Below are 24,832 nucleotides of genomic sequence, written 5' to 3'. Positions count from 1 at the left end.
CGGACCTTTTCTCCTTCGTACCTAGGGAGAACATAAAATTCAAGATGAAAATTCACCTGAGTTAAGAAATCATACTTCAACACCAGGGCCTCTGTGGCTCAGACTACTAATGCAGTCTGTTATTAACAGCAGCTGCTTGCAATTACTGCAAGTTCAAGTCCCACCAGGCCCAAGGTTGACTCAGCCTTCCATCCTTTATAAGGTAGGTAAAATGAGGACCCAGATTGTTGGGGGGGCAATAAGTTGACTTTGTATATAAATATACAAATAGAATGAAGACTATTGCTAACATAGTGTAAGCCGCCCTGAGTCTTCGGAGAAGGGCGAGATATAAATGCAAATAATAATAATTAAAAAAAACACGGCCATTTAGGGCATGGTTAAGAGTGTGGAGGGTGAAAAACAGGCCTACCGGAAGTTCAGGAACGCCGGAAACAGGCCCGTTTCCGGCTGCCAGAGAGACTCCAGAACCTGGAAAGGCCGTTTTTGCCTTCCCGGAGGCTTGAAGAAGGCCTCCGGAGCCCAGGGAGGGCAAACGCACCCCCCCGCCATGGTGCAAGAGTCTGACTAGGCCACACCCACCATGGCCACGCCCACCCTAACCCTAACCCTAACCTAACCAGGCAAAGAACCCCTTGCTAAAAATGTTGAAGCTCACCCCTGGGCACAAACCAGTGGTGAAATCCAAAATTTTTTACTACCAGTTCTATGGGCATGGCTTGATGGGCACGGCAGGGAAAGAATACTGCAAACTCTCTACTCCCACCCCACTCCCGGGGAAGAATACTGCAAAATCCTCATTCCCTCCTCCACTCCTGGGAGAAGGATATTGCAAAATCTCCATTCCCACCCCACTCTGGGGCCAGTCAGACGTGGCATTTGCCGGTTGTCCAAACTATTCAAAATTTCCGCTACCGGTTCTCCAGAACCTGTCAGAACCTGCTGGATTTCACCCCTGGGCACAAACCCTCAAAAATGACGAGCAGGGATTCAGCCAGGCTCCAAAACTGGTCAAACACAACTCCTTAGATACCAGTCCCCTGTGACCTCACCCCACTTTTAGCAAAACTCTGGTTTTACCTTTCAACAATCAGTTGTGTGAGGATGGGTTCTTCATACTCAATGGGTTCAGGGACAGAGGGAGGCTCTTGGTCCTTGTTGTCTTCTCTGGAAGTTATCCGAGTAGCCGAGTGCTCATCCCCCTGGTCTGACAGAGGTGGGACATTCTGGCTGGAAATTGCTAACTCGATGGACGTGTCGTGGGCTGCAGCAGATGCGGACTTATCTCCTTTTTTACTGTCTTTCTTCTTATCTTTACCCATCGCTCCGACGTAGGGCAGAATTAGGTGTCCTGCTAAAAAGTGGAGCTCCTGTTTTTAATCTAGAGGTGGGAAAAATAAATATTTCGTTAAAAGACTTACCTAGACTACAGAAAGAGAAAAATCATTGAACGAGATATACAGGTATTCCTCAACGTACGACCACAATGAGGCCAGAATTTCTGTTGCCAACCAAGGCAGTTGTTAAGTGAATTGTGCCCGATTTTACGACCTTTTTGCCAGGATTCTTAAGCGAATCACTAGAGTTGTTAAGTGACTCACATGGTCAATAAAATTTAAATCAAGGGCAATGATGATACTGAATGTAATAAAAACTTAACAGGCATTGACCAGAAATCTAGTGAAATAAATAAAACCCGATACATAATCAAAAAATAATAATTTTTATAGGTGTTCAAAGAATTTACTGCTCTGTAGCATAGCAAAACAACCATATAAAAAAGTCTTCATCAAAATAGCAGAAATTAAATTTATTTTATGTTGCTTTATTACAAAGAAAAGTCCTTTATTTTAAAAAAAACTGTCCTATGGATTTATTTATTTTCAAAAATGCACTTTTTTTTGCCTATTTCCCTTTTATACTGTACAAATGGGCCTGTTTAATGCACAGTCTAAGTGCAGAAATCCTTTTTAATACTTGCTTCTTATATAACTCCAGTTTAAAGTTTACAAGTTTAGAAAAAACGCTTTTTAGATCTTTTCAGGTATTAACGTTAAACTGCACATTTTGGTGATATTTTTCTTAGTTTTGCTCTTGCATTTTCCTTTGTAAAGTTAAGTTTCATACATAAACAATGATCCTTTATATTTTTTTCCCCATGAAAATCGGGTCATCGTACTCGTTTAAAAACCAACAAATCAGACCACTTTCTAAAAACTGAGATTTTTATGTCATTGTTATGTTTAATAGCTCTTGGATTGTAAGGCTTTTTGGGAAAAAAATGTTTCTCTTCTAGAAAACAACATTTGAAAACTCCAAACACAATTGCAAAAGACCAATCAAAACCCTGCAACTTTTTAATCTAATTTTTTAATCTAATTATGCAATTAAATTTTTTAATTTAATTGCGTAAGAGCACAAACGTGCCTACCGTTCCTGTCCTATAATGAAAGGAATATTCCTTTCATTATATCCAATTTATATAGTTATTTCATACTTATACTCATATATATGCTTATATATTATATAGTTACTTCATGCTTATGCTTATATATACTGTTGTGACAAAACAAACAAACAAACAAACAAATAAATAAATAAAAATCCACTTTTAAGGCCTTTTAAGAACCAACAGAGAGAGCTGGAACGGATTATTGAGTTCAGATTCAGAACTCAATAACAAAAATAAGAATAATAACTAGCCCCAAATCCTTGCAAGGACCAGCAATTTGGGAGAGCTCTTCAAAAATCTGCAATAACCCTATTAGCAATCACAGAAAGAGGATGGGGATTAAGGGAATTGTAGTCCTTCAGCTATCAGGGGGCCGGGCAGCAAATGCAAACTTGAAAGCCTCGAAGAAAGGCAAGGAAAAAAAAAAGATATATTAAAATCCACCTCTTTGGAAATCCCTCCTGTTTTGCAACCCCTCGCAAAAGCTGCCTGATGTTTTCCTTAGGATGCCAGTTGCTAAGAGGCCTGAGCCGTGGCCATAGCAACCGCGGGTAAGGCTTGGGCGGTAGCCATAGCAACCACGGGGCTGGGCGGGGCCGAGAAAGAGAGAAGCTTCGTGGTTGGTCCCAGAGAAGTGGGCGGGGCTTTGGCCAACTCTTCTTCCGGGTTCACCTTTCTGCATAATGCAGTATAAAACTTTGTCCGAAACTGGCTCCGATTTGCAAAGGGGCAGCTTTGGTTCTGAGGAAGTCCGGCCCAATTGCACAACTGCGGAGTAGCTACACAACTGGCCCATCTTTAGAAAGTTGTTTGTTTGTGTATGTATCACATATAGGACACTGAATGATTGTTGTTTCCTGATTGCTTATTTGTAGCCTATGACTCTCATTAAATGTTGTATCATTAAGTGTTAAATTTGTACCCTATGACTATCATTAAATGTTGTAAGTGTTGTACCATGATGAAGGTATCTTTTCTTTTATGTACACTGAGAGCCTATGCACCAAGACAAATTCCTTGTGTGTCCAATCACACTTGGCCAATAAAAAATTCTATTCTATTCTATTCTATTCTATTCTATTCTATTCTATTCTATTCTATTCTATTCTATTCTATTCTATTCTATTCTACTCTACTCTACTCTACTCTATTCTATGATTCTTGATGAACGTATCTTTTCTGTTATGTACACTGAGAGCATATGCACCGAGACAAATTCCTTGTGTGTCCAATCATACTTGGCCAATAAAAAATTCTATTCTATTCTATTCTGAACATAAAATCACAGGGGTTGGAAGGGACCTCGAGAGGTCTTCTAGTCCAACCCCTTGCTTGAGCAGAAGATTGTTATACTGTCCAGACAAACACTTGTCCAATTTCTTTACTAAGTCTGCAGTGCTATTAATCTTCTCATGGTTCCCACCACCCATCTCCTCCCACTTACGACTGTATGACTGTAACTTTGTTGCTGGTATCCTTACGATTTATATTGCTATTGTTTCCTGATTGCTTATTTGTAACCTATGACTATCATTAAGTGTTGTACCTTAGGATTCTTGATGAACATATCTCTTCTGTACACTCAAAGTATATGCACCAAGACAAATGCCTTGTGTGTCCAATCGCACTTGGCCAATAAAAAATTCTATTCTATTCTATTTTTCATGGCAATAAAAATTATAGGCATGTAAAAATAAACTACATCTTTATTTATTTATTTATTTAATGAATTAGAATATTAGCTTTTTGTTCTGTAAAGATTGTTTGAGATTGATCGAGTCTGCCTGTTCTTATTTGCAATTAATTGCATGCTTTCAAAATTATTTTTAATAACCGTAAAAGGCATTTTTTTAAAAAAAAAATTAAATTCAAGGTAATGTTATAAAGAAGATACAAGGTGCTACCTAAATTCCAAGTCACTTAGAAATGGCCCAACAACTCCTCCCTTATTTATTAAGAGCTAAACTGATGCCGTTTTAGAAGGGAAGTTATTGCTTTTCTATTATCCAGGAGCAAGAAAGTCATTTAGATATAGTAGATTAGAAAGGAATTTAAAGGGGAACATTATGCTCAAAACAATGAAGATTAAAAGTACCAATTGGAACATGAATTAGGCTGCTGTCACTGTTAAATGGAGCGCAAGTTTCAGAAAAAATATTTTGCAGAAACAGTCTGGGAATATCAAACTACTGACCCACAGATTACTCTACTGAACGATTTCTCAACCTTGACCTTTAAAATGCATGGACTTCAATTCCCAGAATTCCTCATGCTGGCTGGAGAATTCTGGGAGTCAAAGTCCACACATCTTTATCTTACTGAGGTTGAACTATTGCTTATCCTTTAGGTTCCATAGACGCACACACATGGAGCTTTTAACACTTCTAACAAGGCCATTCCTTAGATATCAAAATGAATTTTATATCTAGTATGTTCTGGCAGATCAGCATTTTAAAATAACAAGTTTACATTAGCAGCCCGTAGAGCTTGTGCTTTCTTTTTGATAAACTAATTGTTGACTATGCTGTATAGAATACTTCCTAAAGCATGACATTTTTGCATCATTTTATTATATATTTTTCTCTCTTCTCTATCCCACTTTGTTATAGGTGATCTAACAGCCCTGTGTGATGGATTTGGGACCTGTAATAAAGTAACCAGTGGATTTAAAATTGATCATTTCATTCACAATTAAGATAAATCGGATGCTAAAGGCTGTGATAGTAGAGAATTGTTTAAGCTTTTCATTTTCCAATTACTAAAATGCTGTGACGCCATAAAACTCACAACTGGCATTAACTCTCTCTATCATACCTACAGGAACTGGCCATCCCATTGTACACTGTAGATGGGAACCACTCTGTTAAAGCACAAAGAACTTTTGTGTATTTTTTTTTAAAAAAATCTTTATTTATAAAACGTCTGCTCTAAAACATGAAGTTCTCTAAAGAGTCAGTTACGCACACTTAATTCTTTCTGTCCAGAGGAAAATGATAAAATGAACAGAAAGCCAATATTTCTACAAAGGCAGCAATAAAACAAGCCCATTTGGGTCGGGGGACGATGACTGCTTTTTCAAACAAAAATGTGAAAAGTTTTTTTCAGAAGGCCAGGAGATGGAAAGTTATTGTGTCTATTTATTGAGAGAGAGAAGAAAAAGAAAAACACCCATGTTCATCTTTTGCAACCCGAAGCCATGATTTAAGCTTCTGGTCCAGCAAAATCGAGAACTTTGCGACAGCCTGTGATTCTAAAATGAGATCGCGGTTGCGTTCCACAATGAAGTAAGAGCTAGTAGCCTGTCTGTCACAATTGTGTAATGAGATCCAGGTTGGCTAAATGTCGTATGGTGGGTCTGCCGTGCGGACAGTTCCAAGGATGCTCAATTTCCCCCATGTGAGAGATCAGTTTCTTCATTTCACCGGCCGTGAGGGCGGTCCCGATCATCACCTGTTAACGGGAGCAAAGTCTAGAGTTCAGCATCCATTCCTTATTCCCTTGTTCCTTGAAATATCCCACTCGGGTGTCAGCGTTCCAAGTCATGCACCCATAGAAAGCAGAACTCCGTGGCAGGCAGATTCCTCAAAAAACAATTTTATCGGCGACATCATCTCGTCACAACTGAGGAAAGTTAACTCTGAAAGTTCCCGTGGCTTTCACCTAATTAAAAAGTAAAAGTTTCCCCTTTTGTGCTGGCTGGTTGCTTGGTTACTTTGCTCCTCCTCTGGCCAGCCACCTGTGAGAATGTCCTTGGTTCCCACAGGAAAACTTTCTTGGTTTTGGCTACAAAAGCCCATCTAGCTATTTCCCCCTTCTCTTTAACCCTAACCCTCCCACCCTCCCCCGCTCTGTAAAGCTGAAAAGATTGGGGAACTCACATGACCCCGGAACACTGAAACGGTCATAAATATGAGCATCTAAATTTTTATCACGTGACCATGGGGATGCTACATACTGTATTTTTCGGAGTATAAGATGCATTTTTTTCCCTCCTAAAAGAGGCTGAAAGTTTGGGTGCGTCTTATACTCCGAAAGTAACCCCATGAGTGGTGCCCAAAATGGCTACTCGGAACAGCTGCTGCCTTCTCTTATCCCTTCCACGCTTTGCCTGCTTTAGTCACTGGAGCTCCCTCCGAGAATCAGCTGTGCTTTTGAAGCTGTTTTTCAGCCCCAACGCGAAGGACGTGATCTTCTGTGCTTTGCCTGCTTTTCTAATTGCTGCTCCCTCCGACGATCAGCTGTGCTTTAGAAGCACAGCCCCAACCTCAAAACCAGTGAGCGAACTAATGTGCTGGGACTAGCCAGATGAATACCTGGTAGGCAGATTATTTCCCTCCTCCCCCACTATTTTCCTCCCCCAAAACTAAGGTGTGTCTTATACTCCGAAAAATACGGTAGGTGTGAAAAATACTGTAGTCTGTCTATCTGGCTACACACATTTTCTCTCTTCCCTCTCTCTCCATCCCTCCCTACGTCCATTCATCCACCCACAAAGTTTACACACACACACGCACACACACAATCTGCCTATCTGTGCACAATGAAGAGGGATATACAGCTAGTCCTCAAATTACAACAGTTCCGTTTAGTGAAATTTGCAATGGCACTGAAAAAAGTGATTGTTTTTCACACTTACAACCCCTGCGGTATCCCCACGGTCACGTGATCAAAATTCAGATACTTGACAACTGATTTATACTTACGACGGTTGTAGTATCCTGGGATCACGTGATATAGGGCCGGGTTACTTACGGGACCGCCTGCTGCTACCGAATACCTCTCACCGACCCGTGTGCTCTCACAGGGAGGGACTCCTCGGGGTGCCTTCGGCCAGGCAGTGCCGGCTGGCGACACCCAGGGGAAGGGCCTTCTCTGTGGGGGCCCCCACCCTCTGGAACGAGCTTCCCCCAGGACTCTGCCAACTTCCTGACCTTCGAACCTTTCGCCGCGAGCTTAAAACACATCTATTTAATTTGCGCAGGACTGGACTAGATTTTAAATTCGAATTGGTTTTAATGGGGATTTTATTATTTATATTGTCATTTTTAATTATTCGGCCATTTGTAATAAGTTTTTTAATAGATGTTTTATGTTGTATTTATATGTATATTTTTATCTGGCTGTGAACCGCCCTGAGTCCTTAGGGAGATAGGGCGGTATACAAATACGAAAAATAAATAAATAAAATAAATAAATAAATCCCCTTTTGCAACCTTTTGGCATGCAAAGCCAATGGGGAAGCCAGATTCGCTTCCATCCATCCATCCATCCATCCATCCATCCATCCAAGCCCCAGTTTACAGCAACTGTTATACTCACAGATTTGCGACACGCTCGAGAGGCGAACATTTGCCTTACTCTGGATGGCCTGCACATGATTCCCGGAGAATCGCTTAACATAAAGATTAATTCCTCGATGTCTTGGGGACCAAAAGTCCAGTTTTTGCTGGTTGGTAAAGATACGAGCTTCACTCTCTGAGTTACAGGAGCTGAAAGGTTTTAAAAACAACATAATGGTTACGGTCTCTTTACTCTGAGATAATATTTCAACATCTAACCCAGGGATGGCTACCCTTTTTGCCATCGTGTGTCAAAAGCAGGGGAGCACGTGTGTGTGTCTGTGTGTGTCATGCGTGTGCCCACACCCATAATTCTATGTGTTCCGCCCCCCGTGCATGTGTGGGCGCCCCCCCGCACTCCCCCTGCTTTTGGCACGCGATGGCACGGTGGGCCCAGTAGGCCCGTTTTTTTGCTCTCCCCAGGCTCCAGAGCATCTCTAGGAGCCTGGGGAGAGCAAAAAATGGGCCTTCCCCACCCGCCAGGGCCTCCAGAGGCAGGAAACAGATTATTTCCCTACTTCTGGGTGCACGCCAGAGCTCCCGTGCCCACCGATATGTCTCCGTTTGCCATAGGTTCGCCATCACGGATCTAACCCAACTGCTCGTGTAATAATTGCCAATTAGGAGCTAAATAATTGTAGGTTAAGTTTTAAACCGAGTGTATTTTTTTCTGGCATGAAAAGAATATCCAATTTCAAAGATAGTTAGAAGATCCTTCTTTAAGACAGATTTCAAATGGAATGGTTTGGCCTGCTAATTTTTCCATTTTAATTGTTTGAAAGATGTTGCATACTCCCAAAGCAGAGACCATCGCTTTCTCCCCCACTTCCTTGACCAAAGCTAAGAGAGACGGTAGGGCAGAACTCACCGTTTTCATCAATCACAAAATCAAATCCATTTTTTTGGAAAATCTCCAGATTATCCATCAAGATACTTTCACTCACAGCGGTTAAATTAAGATTTCGAGGCCTGAAACAGTGGGGCACAGAAAAAGAGAAGCAACAACTATTAAATCTGAAGGCAGCTTTCTGGAACTGTGTGTATCGATTGTGTATGGTTGATATATATTTATGTATGTATGTATGTATGCATGTATGTATGTATGTATATAGGTAGGAAGGCAGGTAGATGATAATAGATAGATAGATAGATAGATAGATAGATAGATAGATAGATAGATAGATAGGTAGATAGATAGAGACAGACAGACAGACAGACAGACAGACAGACAGACAGACAGATGAGAGATAGATAAGATATATAGATAGATGATAGATAAGAGAGATAGGTAGATAGGTAGATAGATAGATAGGAGATAGATAGATATAGATAGTGATAGATGAGAGATAGTGATAGATGAAAGATAGATAGATGAGAGATAGACAGATAGATAGATAGATAGATATAGATAGATAGCTATAGTGATAGATGAGAGATAGATATAGATGAGCGATAGATATAGATGAGAGATAGACAGACAGATGAGAGATAGATGAGAGAGAGAAATATAGATAGATAGTTAGATAGATGATAGATAGATAAATAGATAGGAGACAGATAGATATAGATAGTGATAGATGAGAGATAGTGATAGATGAGAGATAGATATACATGAGAGAGACAGACAGACAGACAGACAGACAGACGAGATAGATATAGATAGTGATAGATGAGAGATAGATAGCTATAGATGATAGATAGATAGATGATAGATAGATGATAGATAGATAGATAGATAAATAGATAGGAGATAGATATAGTGATAGATGAGAGATAGTGATAGGTAGGTAGGTAGGTAGGTAGGTAGGTAGGTAGGTAGATAGATAGATAGATAGATAGATAGATAGATAGATAGATAGATAGATAGATAGATAGATAGATAGATAGATTTTGTGTGTTTCTGTGTGTATATTCTGTGCATATATTTGCTTGTTCATGGCTTGGCATCTTGGATGAACCAATTATGGCTCAGTTCAGGAACATTCCCCCCCACCCCGGCCCCCCGAAACTGTTGAGAAGATGCTCACTTGATTAGCTTCTGCCCCTGCAGGACAGTGTGCTCTTGCAGCATCTCAAAGTTGTATTTTTCATCGGAAGCGTGCTGATCAATGATGAAGAGGTCCGATTTCAGCTTGGCAATGATAAACCCCAGATTAAACTGGCCAACAACATCCATTTTAGCAAACATCTCTTTCCTGCACGCAGAGGGAGAAACACAGAGACGTAGACCGTCAGAGCTGCCTTCTCTTTTAAACCTGGGATGGTTTTTTTGTTTTTCCCCCAATTCTCGAATCCAGAACTCTTAATATCCTCACGCAAGTCACAAACCATCAATTCTTTGCCACCACAGAAAAAGCTACGTTAAGCCTTCAAATCTAAGGCTAGACTTGCTTTCTTGCGTTTACGCAAGCCAAATCAATGAGGGAAGACGGATCTGCTTAATGACAGCCGTGATTCACTTAAAGACAGTGGCAAAAAAAAAATAGGTTGTAAAATTAGGCGTCACTCACTGAACAATGGCTTAGTGAAGGAAGTTCAATTCCCAATTGTGATCGTACGTCAAGACAACTGTAGAGTCTCTACAAAGTCACTCAGAGTCATAACCCCTAGGGCAGGGGTGAAATATAAAATCTGTTACTACCGGTTCTGTGAGCGTGGTGTTGCGCCTCATCCTGCTCAGCCGGGCCCCTCCCGTCTCCTCCCGGGCCTGTTATCAGACTCTGAGTCTGATAATGAAGATGAACGGCCTGTCATGCCTCCAGCCCCTGGCCCCCGGCCCTGGCCCCATGCCTGGAGAGGAGTCAAGGAGTGAAAACAGAAACCCCATACAGCTCACTCATACTGTGTGTGTTCCTTCGACCGCAGCCGTCAGAGCAGGAAGTCAGCCAAGTGGTGCAATTACCCGGACCTGCTCCCTCTGACCCCTCCCTTTCCCAGATGCCGACAGCAAATCCAGCTGAAGACAATTCAATGTGGGAGGATCCTCGCTTCCGGAGATCTGAGAGGCGACGCCAGCAGAAGGAAGGGAGGGGCAGGCCTGGATAAATGCTGAGTCATGGAGCCACACCCCATAGCCTATATAAAGGACCTGCTTTTTTGGCATTCCAACCTTGAGACAAGCAAAGTCTCATCTAGTTTGCTGAAGTCACAACTTGGACTCCTGCCTGCCCTGAGAAACCTGGAAGGAATTTGGCAAAGCTGCAGAGGCTTCGTTGCCACGCTTGATACGGACTTCCTAGACCCGGTCATTGGAGGGGGAGGGGGACACGACACGTGGCTTGGTGGTGGTGGGGTAATGTAACTGGGTGGGCATGGCCAACTATTTTTATTTTAACTTTTAAAAGCATTTTTTCTACAACCTCTTCGGCTGTTAAGAGGTTGTAAAAAAATGCTTTTAAAGGGTTCTGACGATCCCAGCTGATTGTGGGAACCTTTTAAAAGCATTTTTTTTTACAACCTCTTCGGCCGAAGAGGTTGTGGAAAAAATGCTTTTAAAAGCTAAAGGATCTTTCTAAATATAATACAAATAAAAGAATAAGCAAACGCGAATGGTGCGGTGGCCTAGAGGTGGAGCTCTCGCCTCACAATCAGGAGGCTGTGAGTTTGATCCTAAGTAGAGGCAGATATTTCTCTCTCTGGAGAGAAATGAGAATATATCCGCTGAACAAAACTCTGCATTGGCGACAGGAAGGGCATCCGGCCAGTAAACACTCTGCTAGCTCCATTCAGTTGCCCAGACTCCACCCCGCAAGGGATTATTGGGCCATTAAAAGGAGATGAAAAGAATACATTACACAATGTATTCAGGGCGCCTTACACAATGTAAGCCGCCCTGAGTCTTCGGAGAAGGGCGGGATATAAATTCAAATAAAAAAATAAAATAAAATAAACAAAGGTACGAACTTAGCAACGATCAATAGCATTTCTGAGAATGCCTCTCTTCTCTGGTGAAGAACCGTGAGCCGCTATACCTTATTTCCTTTCTTAATTCATCTTCCGCCGTTTTGTTTTCTTCCGGGCTAATCTTTGCCCTAAATTTTCTGAATTTCAGCATTTCTCCTTCGGTCTCCTGGCGCTTAATTTGCCTCTGGATTCGGTCCGCTAAGGTGCTCCAAGAGACGGCTAAAGGCACAGTCCTCTTTTCCGTTTTGACCGGGATGTCATACAAGGGCTGCGCGCCAGAGTCCTGCTCAGGAGTCATCGCCGAGAAATTGGCTTTTGGGGAAGGAATTTGATGGATCTTAAAACGTTTTGCTTTGGGGGATGAAGTGGCTTGTCGAGGGAAGCCGCCTTCTTCGTTCTGGTTTGGTTCGGAGGGCCCGAAAACCCCGCTAGATCCACATTTGTTGCTCTGGATTTCTCCGCTAAAAACACGGGGATCTCCTTCGGAAGAACCCGCAGCACTTTCGGCTCCAAAATGGACGCCCGTTTCTGGGGTGCTCAAACCCCCATCTGACTCAGTGGAGACGTTCCCCAAACCAGAATCCGTATCTTCGTTCGATTCCTCCAACTTCCTGCCTGCAAGCGGGAAATTCCTCGAATCCACCTCGCTTGCGTCTTCGGATTCCTTGTTGAGAAGAATTTTCTTTCGGGGAGAAGCTGAAAAACCAGCAAACCTCTGGAATATTCCTTGACTGGCGGTTGGCCTGTGTTTCGGTTGGGCTTTCTCAGTCTCCTGTAGAGCAGAGGTTTTCCCCCGAGAAAAGGATTCCTTCAGACGAGCAATTATTTTCGATTTCTCGTCCCGATTTGAAAAAAAAGGACTGGTTGATGTCTCCGAGGGAGACGCGTCTCCCTCATTCCGGAGGAAGCTTTTCAAGTTCCCTGCAAAACAAGAGAGAACTGTTGTGATTTTCTTAGTACAGATAGTCCTCCACTTACAACCCCAATTGAGCCCACAATTTCTGTTGCTAAGTGCGACAGCTGTTAAACAGGGGTGAAATGCTTCCAGAAAGGACTGGGTCGCGCCATCCGGTAGCGATCGTGGCTGGTAGTTCGGCGATCTGGTAGTGATGGTGGAGCGAAGCTCCGCCCAGCCGCCCGGGTGTCATTACTTCCTGGTTTTAACCAGGAAGTAATGTGTTTTGCACATGCGCAAGTTTTACACATGTGCAGAAGGTCTCATACTCCGAATGTAGCCCCGCCCAGCCTCTCAAACAGAGGTTTCAGATGCTGAAAAAACCCTCTAAAATGAAGCTTCAGAAAAAAAGCCTCCGAAACGGAGCTTCAGAAAAAAAGCCTCCGAAACGGAGTTTCAGAAAAAAAGCCTCTGAAAAGAAGCTTCAGGAAAAAAGCCTCTGAAACGGAGCTTCAGAAGAAAAGCCTCTGAAACGAAGCTTCGGGAAAAAAAGCCTCTGAAACCAAGCTTCAGAAAAAAAAAAAGCACCAAACGGAGCTTCAGAAGAAAAGCCCCAAAAGGAGCTTCAGAAAAAAAGCCCCAAACAGAGCTTCAGAGGCTTTTTTTCTGAAGCTCTGTTTCGGAGGCTTTCAGAGGCAGAAAAAGTTTTTGCTTAAACAGCAACTCGACTTCCTACCTTCAACATCGGTCAGCTTTTGATTCACCACCAGTTTATTAACATCAGTGCCGAACATCGCCATCAACGATGTTTTCAGGATTGCTAATAAAAGCTTCTCTTCCTGAAGCAAGATCTGCCTTTTATCCGGAGTCACGTTGACGTCCACGCATCCTGTAATCAAAAACATTCACCATTCTTTGGTTATTTTTCTCTTTCTTCACACCTTACAGCTGGGATCCACCATTCAGGCTCATTATGATAATTAGGTAGTCCTTATCAGAGTGTTAAGGGACACGGTGGCTCAGTGGCTGAGATGCTGGGTTTGTCAATCGGAAGGTTGGCAGTTCAGCGGTTCGAATCCCTAGTGCTGCGTAACGGGGGGAGCTCCCATGACTTGTCCCAGCTTCTGCCAACGTAGCAGCTCGAAAGCACATAAAAAATGCAAGTAGAAAAAATAGGGACCACCTTTGGTGGGAAGGGAACAGCATCTAAATAAATCAATTCCGTGCGCCTTTGGCATTGAGTCATGCTGGCCACATGACCACGGAGACCTCTTCGGACAGCGCTGGCTCTTCGGCTTTGAAACGGAGATGAGCACTGCCCCCTAGAGTCGGGAACGACTAGCACATATGTGCGAGGGGAACCTTTATCTTTACCTTATCAGAGTGTTATGATAATAATTAAATGGACTAAATTATCCTAATTTACAAAAATAGGACCTAACGATGGTGATAACTTATAAAACTCACCAGATTCTGCACGGATGTTAAGAACAATAAATGGATATTGATGCCTGTTATATATATGATAGATTTCATTTACAACTTTGGAAACCTGTTCAGAAAAAGAAAAAAAGTAATAGACTTCGGTTGAATTTGGTTGAGATTTAAAAAGATATAAAGCTCCCCCCCCCCCGATTGGCGGCAGTGATTCGCTTAACAACTGTGGCAAGAGAGGTTGTAAAATGGGGTAAAATTCACTGAACGACTTAAGAGAAATTTTGGGCTCAATTGCGAATGAAAATTGAGGTCACAAGAGCAGAACCAAGAGAGGGTCTTGAATCATCTTCCTTTAACGATCCCATAATCCCTTGCAGGGTGGAGCCAGGGCAATTGAATGGAGCTAGCGGAGTGTTTGAATGGCCGGATGCCTTTCAAGTCGCCAGTGCAGAGTTTTGTTCAGCAGATATTTTCTCATTGTGCCCAGAGAGAGAAATATCTGCCTCTATCTAGGATCGAACTCACAGCCTCCTGATTGGGAGGCGACAGCTCCACCTCTAGGCCACTGCACCACTCCAAGAGAGGGTCTTTGAATGCCAGAGATATATTTATTTTTTTTTAAATTGAGAATTTACCCCTGCAGGAGAAAAAAAACATACCTTTCCTGGGTCGCAGGGCCGCTGGTTAATAAAAAAGAACTGCCGATCCGTTGTGCTCCTCCCATCGCCGTGATTGCACTGCGAAACAAATCCTGCGATGCTGTTTCAAAGGAACGTGACATTAAGAGAATCCCATAAAAACAAAGCAGACCAAAAAAGGCATTTAGTAATAGCCATTTAGCACTTAGACTTATATACCGCTTCACAGAGATTTACAGCCCTCTCTAAGCGGTTTTACAGAGTCAGCCTATCACCCCCAACAATCTGGGTCCTCATTTTACCGACATTGGAAGGATGGAAGTCTGAGTCAACCCTGAGCTGGTGACACTGAAACTGCCAGCAATCGGCAATCAGCAAGATTAGCCTGCACTATCTGCAATACTGCATTCTAACCGCTGCATCGCCGCAGCTCCTAATTAAATTAATTAAATGTAATATTTAATTAAATTAATTAAAATTAAATGGCCATAAATGCAGGCCACCTTGCTGAGCACCTCAAATGCGACCCATGACACTGCGGTGAGGGCATGACCATTAGAACTACGTCATAAGTACCTTGGGGGTGGGGTCTCTCGTAATTACTAAGCAATTGGCCATAAAATGAGGATTACATGTATTGTCCTTTTGGGGGTTTTATATATTGTATATAAGTTGTGCCCGGTAGCCCTGGATTTGTTTTTTAACCCAAATGAACAACAAGAAAGAATTCCCCCCCCTCCCCCAAAAAAAATATTTCTAATTTTTTACTTACGTATAAAGCTTAGTGGGCAGAGCAGAAATGTTCAAGCCATATTCTTCGCAAACTTCTCCACTTGGTGGCAACTGCACCAAGGGAATCAGGGTTTGTACCTAGGAACAAAGTAACAACTTATAAGATAAAGGTAAAAGGTTCCCCTCGCACATATGTGCTAGTCGTTCCCGACTCTAGGGGGCGGTGCTCATCTCCGTTTCAAAGCCGAAGAGCCAGCGCTGTCCGAAGACGTCTCCATGGTCATGTGGCCGGCATGACTCAATGCCAAAGGCGCACGGAACACTGTTACCTTCCCACCAAAGGTAGTCCCTATTTTTTCTACTTGCATTTTTTACGTCTTTTCGAACTGCTAGGTTGGCAGAAGCTGGGACAAGTAACGGGAGCTCACCCCATTACGTGGCGCTAAGGATTCGAACTGCTGAGCTACTGATCTTCTGATCAACAAGCTCAGCGTCTTAGCCACTGAGTCCCCCTATAAGAACTTATAGTGAAACTGAATTCCCAGCTGCTCAAATTTGCAAACCATCAGAATAGAACAGAATTCTTTATTGGCCAAGTGTGATTGGACACACAAGGAATTTGTCTTTGGTGCAGATGCTCTCAGTGTACCTCAAATAAAAGATACATTCGTCAAGAATCCTAAAGTACAACACTTAATGATAGTCATAGGGTACAAATGAGCAATCAAATCATATTAGGAAACAATCCATATAAATCGTAAGGATACAGGATCATGCACCATGCCAGAGTCAAACTAACCACACGTGTACGAGGGGCCCTTGGTGCTCTCTGAGCTTGGTTGTTTTCTTGACGACGTTTCTCACCCAAATGAGCTAATACCATCAGCCCCGTTCTCTACCTGTTTGTGTCCAAATATGGCACTGATGTTTTCTTTCAAAGTAGAACTTCCGCTGGTGCCCACCACGGCCTGTTTCTTCCCTTGACCCACTTGGTTGGTGCAGTGAATTCGAACCCCGGTAGAAATGATGCAGTACGCTTGCAGTATCTGGACCATTTTGGCAAACTCCTTTTGGGCGTGGAAAAGAGAGAGAGAGAGAGAGAGAGAAAGTTACACTCCTTTGGGTGTGTATGAGAGAGAAAGGGGAAAAAAGGGATTCGATCGGATCTTTATTATGATCCAAGACCAGCATATATATTGGATAGTGAAACCATTATTACAAAGAATAGTAAAGGTTCCCCTCGCACATATGTGCTAGTCGTTCCCGACTCTAGGGGGCGGTGCTCATCTCCGTTTCAAAGCCGAAGAGCCAGCGCTGTCCGAAGACGTCTCCGTGGTCATGTGGCTGGCATGACTCAACATCAAAGGCGCACGGAACGCTGTTACCTTCCCACCAAAGGTGGTCCCTATTTTTCTACTTGCATTTTTTACATGCTTTCGAACTGCTAGGTTGGTAGAAGCTGGGACAAGTAACGGGAGCTCACCCCGTTATGCGGCACTAGAGATTCGAACCGCTGAACTGCCGACCTTTCGATCGACAAGCTCAGTGTCTTAGCCACTGAGCCACCCCGTGCCTTAAAGAATAGATTTGCCAATTTTCTTCCCAAAACATTTTTGTGATCAAAGCTTTCCTGCCATCTTTTTACCAGAGGATTTCCTAGTCAATATCTCCGCGATGTTGGGAGATGTTGAACAAGAATGGACGATGGTAAATTTAGTAAAAATTAAGACAAAAATGAGCAGGGAATTTTAAATGCTGCATTTACACTTAAATCTAGGATGGAGTGTTCATGAAACATGCTCAAGTTTCTTGCTGCATCGAAAAACTAAGTCATTCTTGATTACAATCTTTATACAGTTGTTTTCTTTTAGCAAAACTCTTTTTTCAAGAGTGAAGCAGCATGACAAAAAACAAACAAACATGCACGCCAGTTTGGATATCAAATATAAATAATATTCTCACTTAAGATTAAATATTACAAATATTTTAGCCGGTTTATCTACTGCTAGGCGGTCAAACCAACTGTGGTTCTAAGCGTTCAAACATTACAATAAGATAGCAAAGCTCAGTGGACTTTTGAGGTTTTTTTTGTTGTGGTCCACCAGCAGCCTCTAGAGTTGACAGCGGAGTCAGACAGTGAGGAGGCCGGGGAGGACAATGGGCCAGTCCTGGAGTCAGGGGAAGGCCCAGACCACGGCTCTGCATCGGAGGCAGAGATGGGGCCAGGGCCATCTGGGAGTGATGCGCAGACTCTGGAGCCTCCAGAGGTAGACAGCAGAGAGGCAGAGGAACAGGAGGAACCTGTTCCTGGTGCACGCATGCGAAGAGCTGCCAGAAGGCAAGAGCTGGTGAAGCAAAAAGGACGACTCAGGAGTAAGGCCAGAAGATGATTGGCCAGTCCCATAAAGCTTAAAAGAGCAGCAACGAGCCGTTGGGTTCTTTGTGGAAAAGCAACATTGAATTCCGTTTCTTCTTGTCAGCCTCTCTTGAACTTTATGGGTTTCTTGCCAAGAAAAGCCTTTGGCAGGTTGCCAAAGACAACAAAGGTTGGCGATAAGGCCGAGGGACTGGTTATTAAGAATTTTGTTTTGGACTAAGCTGAGAATGAATTAATTCTCAGCTGTTTTAATAAAATAAGTTTGTTCCGGACTGAATTGTGTTTGGTAATCACAATTTGGGCCTCGGACACAACTGTTATAAGCAATTCAGAATTTAGGATTACAAGAAGAAATCGTCGTTATGCATTTAGGCTGAAAGTCCAATTTGAACAGAAAAAAATCTATTTAATAGAATAGAATAGAATAGAATAGAATAGAATAGAATAGAATAGAATAGAATAGAATAGAATAGAATAGAATAGAATAGAATAGAATTTATTGGCCAAGTGTGATTGGACACACAAGGAATTTGTCTTGCTGCATATGCTCTCAGTGTACATAAAAGAAAAGATACGTTCATCAAGGTACAACATTTACAACACAAATGATGGTCAATATATCAATATAAATCATAAGGATTGCCAGCAACAAAGTTACAGTCATACAGTCATAAGTGGAAAAAGACTGGTGATGGGAACAATGAGAAAATTAATAGTAGTGCAGATTTAGTGAATAGTTTGACAGTGTTGAGGGAATTATTTGTTTAGCAGAGTGATGGCCTTCGGGAAAAAAACTGTTCTTGTGTCTAGTTGTTCTGGTGTGCAGTGCTCTATAGCGTCGTTTTGAGGGTAGGAGTTGAAATAGTTTATGTCCAGGATGCGAGGGGTCTGTAAATATTTTCACGGCCCTCTTCTTGATTCGTGCAGTATACAGGTCCTCAATGGAAGGCAGGTTGGTAGCAATTATTTTTTTACTTAATTTACAGCTCAGCAAGGGCTGGCAATGCTTTATTTTTAGCCTGCGGGACTTGCCCTGGTTTCATTTCCTCAGGAAGCGACTCCTTTCTAACTGCTAAGTGTTCAAAACAAGGTGACTGGTTCATACCTTCTTTATGTTACGCTGAAATTCTTTCTGTCGAACCGGCAAAGTAAGAAACAGCTGCTGGACGCTGACGGTGGTCCCCTGTGGCCGGGAGAAGGGGACTCTCTGGGTGATGTTCCCGCTGTGATCAAACACCAGCCGGGTCCCGATATTGGCAGACTTGTGACAAGTGACAATGGAAACGTTGCTGTATGCAAAGGAATGCAATTGTTTTCATGGTTAATAAGGAAACGCAGAGGCAGGGAAAGACTCACATCACCACAGGGGTGCTGGGACCGCCAGAACTCCGAGGACCGGGCGTAATCACCACTGGTTCAGCACCGTCATAACTTCAAGCAGCTGCTGAATGAATGGTTATAAGTTGAGGACTGATGTAGCCCGCCAGTGGCCAGCAAAGCTGGTGGCAGACTCAGAAAGTGAGGAGGTTGGGGAGGAACATGGGCCACTCCTGGAGTCTGGGGAAGGCTCTGATGAGGGCTCTGCGTTGGAAGGAGAGAGGGGGCCGGGGCCATCCAACAGTGATCAGCTACCTTCGGAGTTGGAGATAAATGGGCTGAAGAACAGCTGCAGCCTGTTCCCAATGTGTGCATGCGCAGAGCTGCCAGGAGAAGGGAACAGTTAAGAAACAAGGGCCAATTTGAGAATAAAGGCACACGTGGACGGTGAATGGCCCCTCCCATAGGGAATAAAGAGGAGCGGAAGGGAAGTGGAGTTTGCAGGAGACAATTAATTCATTTCATTAGTGTGAAGATCTGTGACTCTCAAAGACTCCTTGCCAAGTATTTTCTTGTACAGCATTGCCTTTGAAAGATATCGGCCTGGCAGCTCTCCAAGCCTGATAATCTTTCAGCCGGAGGGGAGTGACCTCTACAACCTGTGAAATTGCTCCGGTGGCGAATGTGATTGACGACACACCCTGGGGAGAGTGGGGAAACAGGGTCATAATTGGAGTGCAAATTACCTAGGGTCAGAGCTGCCTTCACTTGGGAATGTGCCGACATAAAGCTCCTAATAAATAACTGGATTAGCTTAGCTCGAGACTGTGATTTAATTAGGGCATCCGTGGGAACCCCGACACTCAACTTACATGGAGCAATTTGTACAATTCGGAAGCAAAATATGACGAGACTAGGGTAAGCAGTGCAAATTGATGCTGCTTCCTTCACAGTGCGCACTTCTGTGGGGAGAAAGGGTGTTGTGTCTATGTACAGAAATGGGAATAAACAAAGCCAGCATCAGATTCACCAACTGCTTTAGCTAGCGCACTTCCCACGTGGACAAGCTTCTTACCTTAACGCGCACAAAGAGCTCAGAGCTTCACCTCGAAAGCCAAACGTTTCCACGTTAATGAGGTCAGAGAAGTCTTGGATCTTGGAAGTATAATGCTTCAGTGCTGGAAGAGATATTTGACAGAGGTAAGAGGAGGGATGGACCAGGAAACAGGGTGTTCCCAAACACAACAAACCCTCTTATATTTAATTTTAGAGTAGGGGTGCATAAGCTTTCTGGTTTGGGTTACCCAGGTTGCCAAACATTGCATTATAAAATAAAAGGTAGCAGTTCAAGAGGTTCAAATATCTTAACCATACAAAAACAGCTCTTTTTTTTTTTGAAGGTGGGATGATAAAAGCAGTTCTTTATGGAAAAACTAATGCATTAACTGTTAAGTAATATTAAAAATTAATAGATGTAGACAGAAATACAGCGTACTCAAGCCTGCAAAGTTATCCTCTTCTACACCACAACCATTATCAGAGACTTCAATAAGATCCGCTCCATAATCTTTAAGCTTCACTTCTATAAATGAAAAAACACATAACGAAGATTACATTTCTACGATTTCCTGCCTTCTTCCCTTCAAATACCACTGGATCCGTGATGGCATGGGACCGGGATATCTACGGGACTGCCTGCTGCCGTCAGTTACCTCCCATCGACCGGTGCGCTCTCATAGGGAGGGCCTCCTTAGGGTGCCGTCGGCCAACCAATGTCAGCTGGCGGCCCCCAGAGGAAGAGCGTTCTCTGTGGGGGCTCCGGCCCTATGGAATGATCTACCTGTGGGACTCCGTCTTCTCCCTGATCTTTGGACCTTTAAACGCGAGCTCAAAACCTTTTTTTTTTTTTTTCATCAAGCGGGGCTGGCCTGACGATTAATTTTAATATTGAGGGTTTTTAGTGGGTTCTTAAGGGGTGTTAACTTATTTATTAACTTTTTATTCAGTAATTTTAACATGCAGCTTATTGAATCAGATTTTTAATTGAATATTGTATTTTAAAATTTTTCGATATCTATGTTTTATTTATACACTGTACACCGCCCTGAGTCCTCGGAGAAGGGCGGTATAAAAATATGAAAAATAAATAAATAAATGGCGAACCTATGGCATGAGTGCCACAGGTGGCGTGCAGAGCCCTCTCTCTGCGGGCACGCGTGCCGTCGCTCAAGCTCAGCTCCACGGCGCATGCGCCTCCTCCTGGCCAGCTGATTTTTGGGTCTCTGCTGCATATAAGCGGTGTGTGCGCGCAAGCGGGGGATGAGGGGGTTGCACATGCATGCACAGGGGGCGAGGGGGTCGTGCACGCATACCCTCCCCCCCCGGTCCATTTTTGGTCCCAGGAGGCTGCAGAGAGGGCTACCAGGCCCAAATAGGGGCGCGGGGGGGTGTCACACGCACATATGTGGGGGGGAGGGAGCCCAGGGGTCACACGCACTGTCAGGGTTCCAAGGAACACCCCCAACGAAATAAAGCTCTGAGGCTTGAGGTTCCTCAAAGTTCCAATTTATTAGAGATGTCATGTTGGCACAGCTGGGAAAACCCGAAACTGAAAGCTTCCAGGTTTTCCACACCCAGTTGACAGTTCACAGCCCCACACCCACAAATTCATCACATTGTCCAATCAACTCTTCACACTCAATTGGATACAATCCTCAGGCAGTCTCCATCAGACGCTGGATGTCCTTGAATACGGAATGTTGTTATGACTAACTTTCTACCGCTCCAACAACAACCCCCTCCCAACCTCCCCAGCTAAAATATGTGGCAGTTAAGAAGCAAAAAGAAAACTGCCTTCCGAAACTGACAGGCACATTCACAGGGGGGTGGGCGCACGGGTGTGTGCGTGCATTGTATTATGGATGCATGCACGTGGGCGCACTTTCGGCACACGAAGACAAAAAGGTTAGCCATCACTGCACTAGATAGTAACAGCGTGATTAAAAGAGTCTTGAGTTCTAAATTTAAAACAACCCGTAAACTTACCAATGCTAGTAGCGCCGGCATCAAGGCTGTTTTCCACCAGCTCTTTTACAGCAGTACATAGATTCAGCACCACCTGGCCTGAGCAGATCTGATGAACTGATCTGCGATCAATTGGCTTGATCATTTTTTCCACTCTTTAAAAAAGAAACACATTTTATTATTCTCATTTTTTTACACTCAGAAAATATCGCGGTTCACAGGACTGTAGTCTATGGTTTCGTTTCGCTTCTGCTTTCGGACTGTAAAATTATACCCTCATTCTGAAACAGGTTTCACTTCGGTGGGTGAGCAAAATATTGTCTTTTAAAACCATACTCTGGCCACTCGGGGAATGGGAAAATTCTGGGGGGCCGGAGCACGCGATCGCTCTTAAATAGCGAGGGCGTACCCCCAAAACCTGATGTGCCCCCCCCTTCCGCCATATCTGCCTCTCCCACATACCGTATTGATAACAGAGCCCTGATAAACTGGAACGAGGCCCTCCCTCGGATTACTAATAAATTACCGCCGTGAATACTAGCTGGACTCGTCTCCCCCCCCCCGACGGGTTTCCCCCCCTGCCCACCCTCCCCCCTCTCCCCCGCCCCAAACCCGTCAATTTCCACCCTCCCCTTAAAATTCCCATTAAAACTCCCCTTAAAAAAAACTCCTTTGGGAGAAGGGCGGTCTATAAATAAAAATATTATTATTATTATTATTATTATTATTATTATTATTATTATTATTATTATTATTATTATTATTATTCTGCAGAATTCACTTACCTCTGAGCAATGCTGCAGGAAAAAAACATTGCAGACATTTGTCCGAAGTGCTTGTTCTTTGTGTATGTGTGTGTGTGTTTTTAATCATGTGTAAACCGCCCAGGAGTCAGGCAGCATATAAATTTAATAATAAAAATAATTTTTAAAAAATGGTTCCTATTTACAAGAGGTCAAGCTTTACAGTTTGAGTCGGTTTGGTCTAGCAGTTAAAGTGACAGGCTAGAAACCAGAGGTGGCGAGTTCTAGTCCTGCCAGTTGAGTAACTTTGCGCCAGTTGCTCTATCTCAGCCCAACCCACCTCACAGGTTGGTGGTTGTGGGGAAAACAGGAGGAGGAAGGAACAGTATGTTCGCAACCTTGAGCAATTTATAAAACTAATAATGGTGGGCTAGAAATACAATAATAAAATGAAGTAATGCAATGCAATAAATACACTTACACTGAAATTCTACTCCAATTAAAATAACAGAAAATAATAATAAAGCAATGCGATAAATACATTTACACTAAAATTCCATTCCAATTAAAATAACAGAAAATAATAAAATAAAACAATGCGATAAATACATTAACACTGAAATTCCATTCCAATTAAAATAATATTTGGAACGAACTTCCCCCTGGACTTCGGCAACTGCCAGACCTTCGGACTTTCCGCCGAGAGCTGAAGACCTATTTGTTTGTTCGCACAGGACTGGCATAGGATTTTAATAGGATTTTAATTAGTTTTAATGTTTTAACATTTTAAAATTTGGGGTTTTATTCTAAATGTTTTAATTCGGCCATTTGTATAATAAGTTTTTTAAACTATGGTTTTATGTGTATATTGCTGTTGTTTTTTATTATGGCTGTAAACCGCCCTGAGTCCTTCGGGAGAAGGGCGGTATAAAAATTTAATAAATAAATAAAATAAATAAATAAATAAAAAAAATAAAGTAAAGCAATGCGATAAATATACTTGCACTGAATTTCCATTCCAATTAAAACATAAAATAAAATAAAGCAATGCAATAAATGCACTTACACTGGAGTAAATTCCATTCTGATGCAATTTAACCCTTTGCTGCCCGCTCGCTTTTCAAATGAAGTATGCAAATCGCATGCAAATGAGCCCAAAGGGGCGGTCCGGTTCTTTCCCGCCCATTTCCCCGTCAATCGATCTCACGGAAGGGAATGAAGGATCGGGCCGGAGCCCTAGCCGAGCCCCGCGACTCCCTTAGAGCCCGCAGCCGAGCCGCCCCGCTTCTTCCCGGGCGAGACAGGCTCGCTTCCTTCCGCGAATCCCTCCGGTTTCCCAGGATCGCGATGTCTTCTGGGTAGAATTTTTTTTTCCTCCAATCACCGGGCCGAAACTTTCTCATTGGTCCATCCACGCACCAATCGGGGAGTTAAAAGGAAGGTTGAGAGGCGTCTTAGCGAAGCTTAATATATAGGGGAAGGGAGTCGATGTGAATAACCAACACTTCGGGTACGTTATGGAACCCAATACTCTAATTCCCCAGATCCTGAAATATACAAAGCGGTGTTTCTCGAGCCACTTTTCCTTGGTTCTTTGGAAACCAAGAACACCCTCTGGAGCTGTGTTCACACGAAACGCTGACCTGGTTTGCTGAATTCACCCCTTTCATCGAATATTGTAGAACACGCTGAATGGTGACTCCCCCAGTAGCTCAGAGTCCTACACCTGCTTGGAGAGGCGGAGAAGTTAAGCCTAGCAGGGGCTGCAGAGGCGTCCGCTGAGCCTTCCTCCCCTGACCCCAAAAAACACATCTGGATAGAAGCCCACCTTCCCCTCATGAGATGGCTTCGCTTTCTAACCCGAAGTCTGAAGTCAAGGGCCACTTCACCCGCCTTCTACATTCTCCCCCCACCCCACGTTCACTCCCTTCGGAGCTTGCGTCAGACGGCAGCAAAAAAAAATCGCACGCGGCCG

The 24,832-nt window shown here is 43.3% G+C and overlaps 1 protein-coding gene across 2 annotated transcripts; it reads right to left on the bottom strand.

Annotated features, from left to right (window-relative positions):
• Positions 1-1,215: 1,215 nt before the first annotated feature.
• PMS2 (PMS1 homolog 2, mismatch repair system component) lies at positions 1,216-24,750 on the bottom strand. 2 transcript variants are annotated; one of them, XM_058157583.1, is made up of 15 exons: positions 23,924-24,750; positions 22,136-22,269; positions 20,586-20,672; positions 20,166-20,268; positions 18,879-19,062; positions 16,296-16,463; positions 15,437-15,534; positions 14,686-14,785; positions 14,057-14,141; positions 13,326-13,478; positions 11,763-12,615; positions 9,819-9,986; positions 8,660-8,760; positions 7,772-7,941; positions 1,216-1,381 (listed from the first exon to the last, which is right to left on the bottom strand). In XM_058157583.1, the coding sequence occupies exons 1-15, from the start codon at positions 23,938-23,940 to the stop codon at positions 1,355-1,357; spliced, it is 2,448 nt and encodes an 815-aa protein (XP_058013566.1). In that variant the 5' UTR covers positions 23,941-24,750; the 3' UTR covers positions 1,216-1,354. The 2 variants fall into 2 exon arrangements, with proteins under 2 accessions (XP_058013566.1, XP_058013565.1); XM_058157582.1 differs by lacking the exon at positions 1,216-1,381 and adding an exon at positions 4,308-5,902.
• Positions 24,751-24,832: the final 82 nt, after the last annotated feature.

The sequence above is a fragment of the Ahaetulla prasina genome, chromosome 14 (genome assembly GCF_028640845.1).
Source record: "Ahaetulla prasina isolate Xishuangbanna chromosome 14, ASM2864084v1, whole genome shotgun sequence".
NCBI classification, from domain to species: Eukaryota; Metazoa; Chordata; class Lepidosauria; order Squamata; family Colubridae; genus Ahaetulla; species Ahaetulla prasina.
This window is presented reverse-complemented; position numbering and strand designations above follow the sequence as displayed.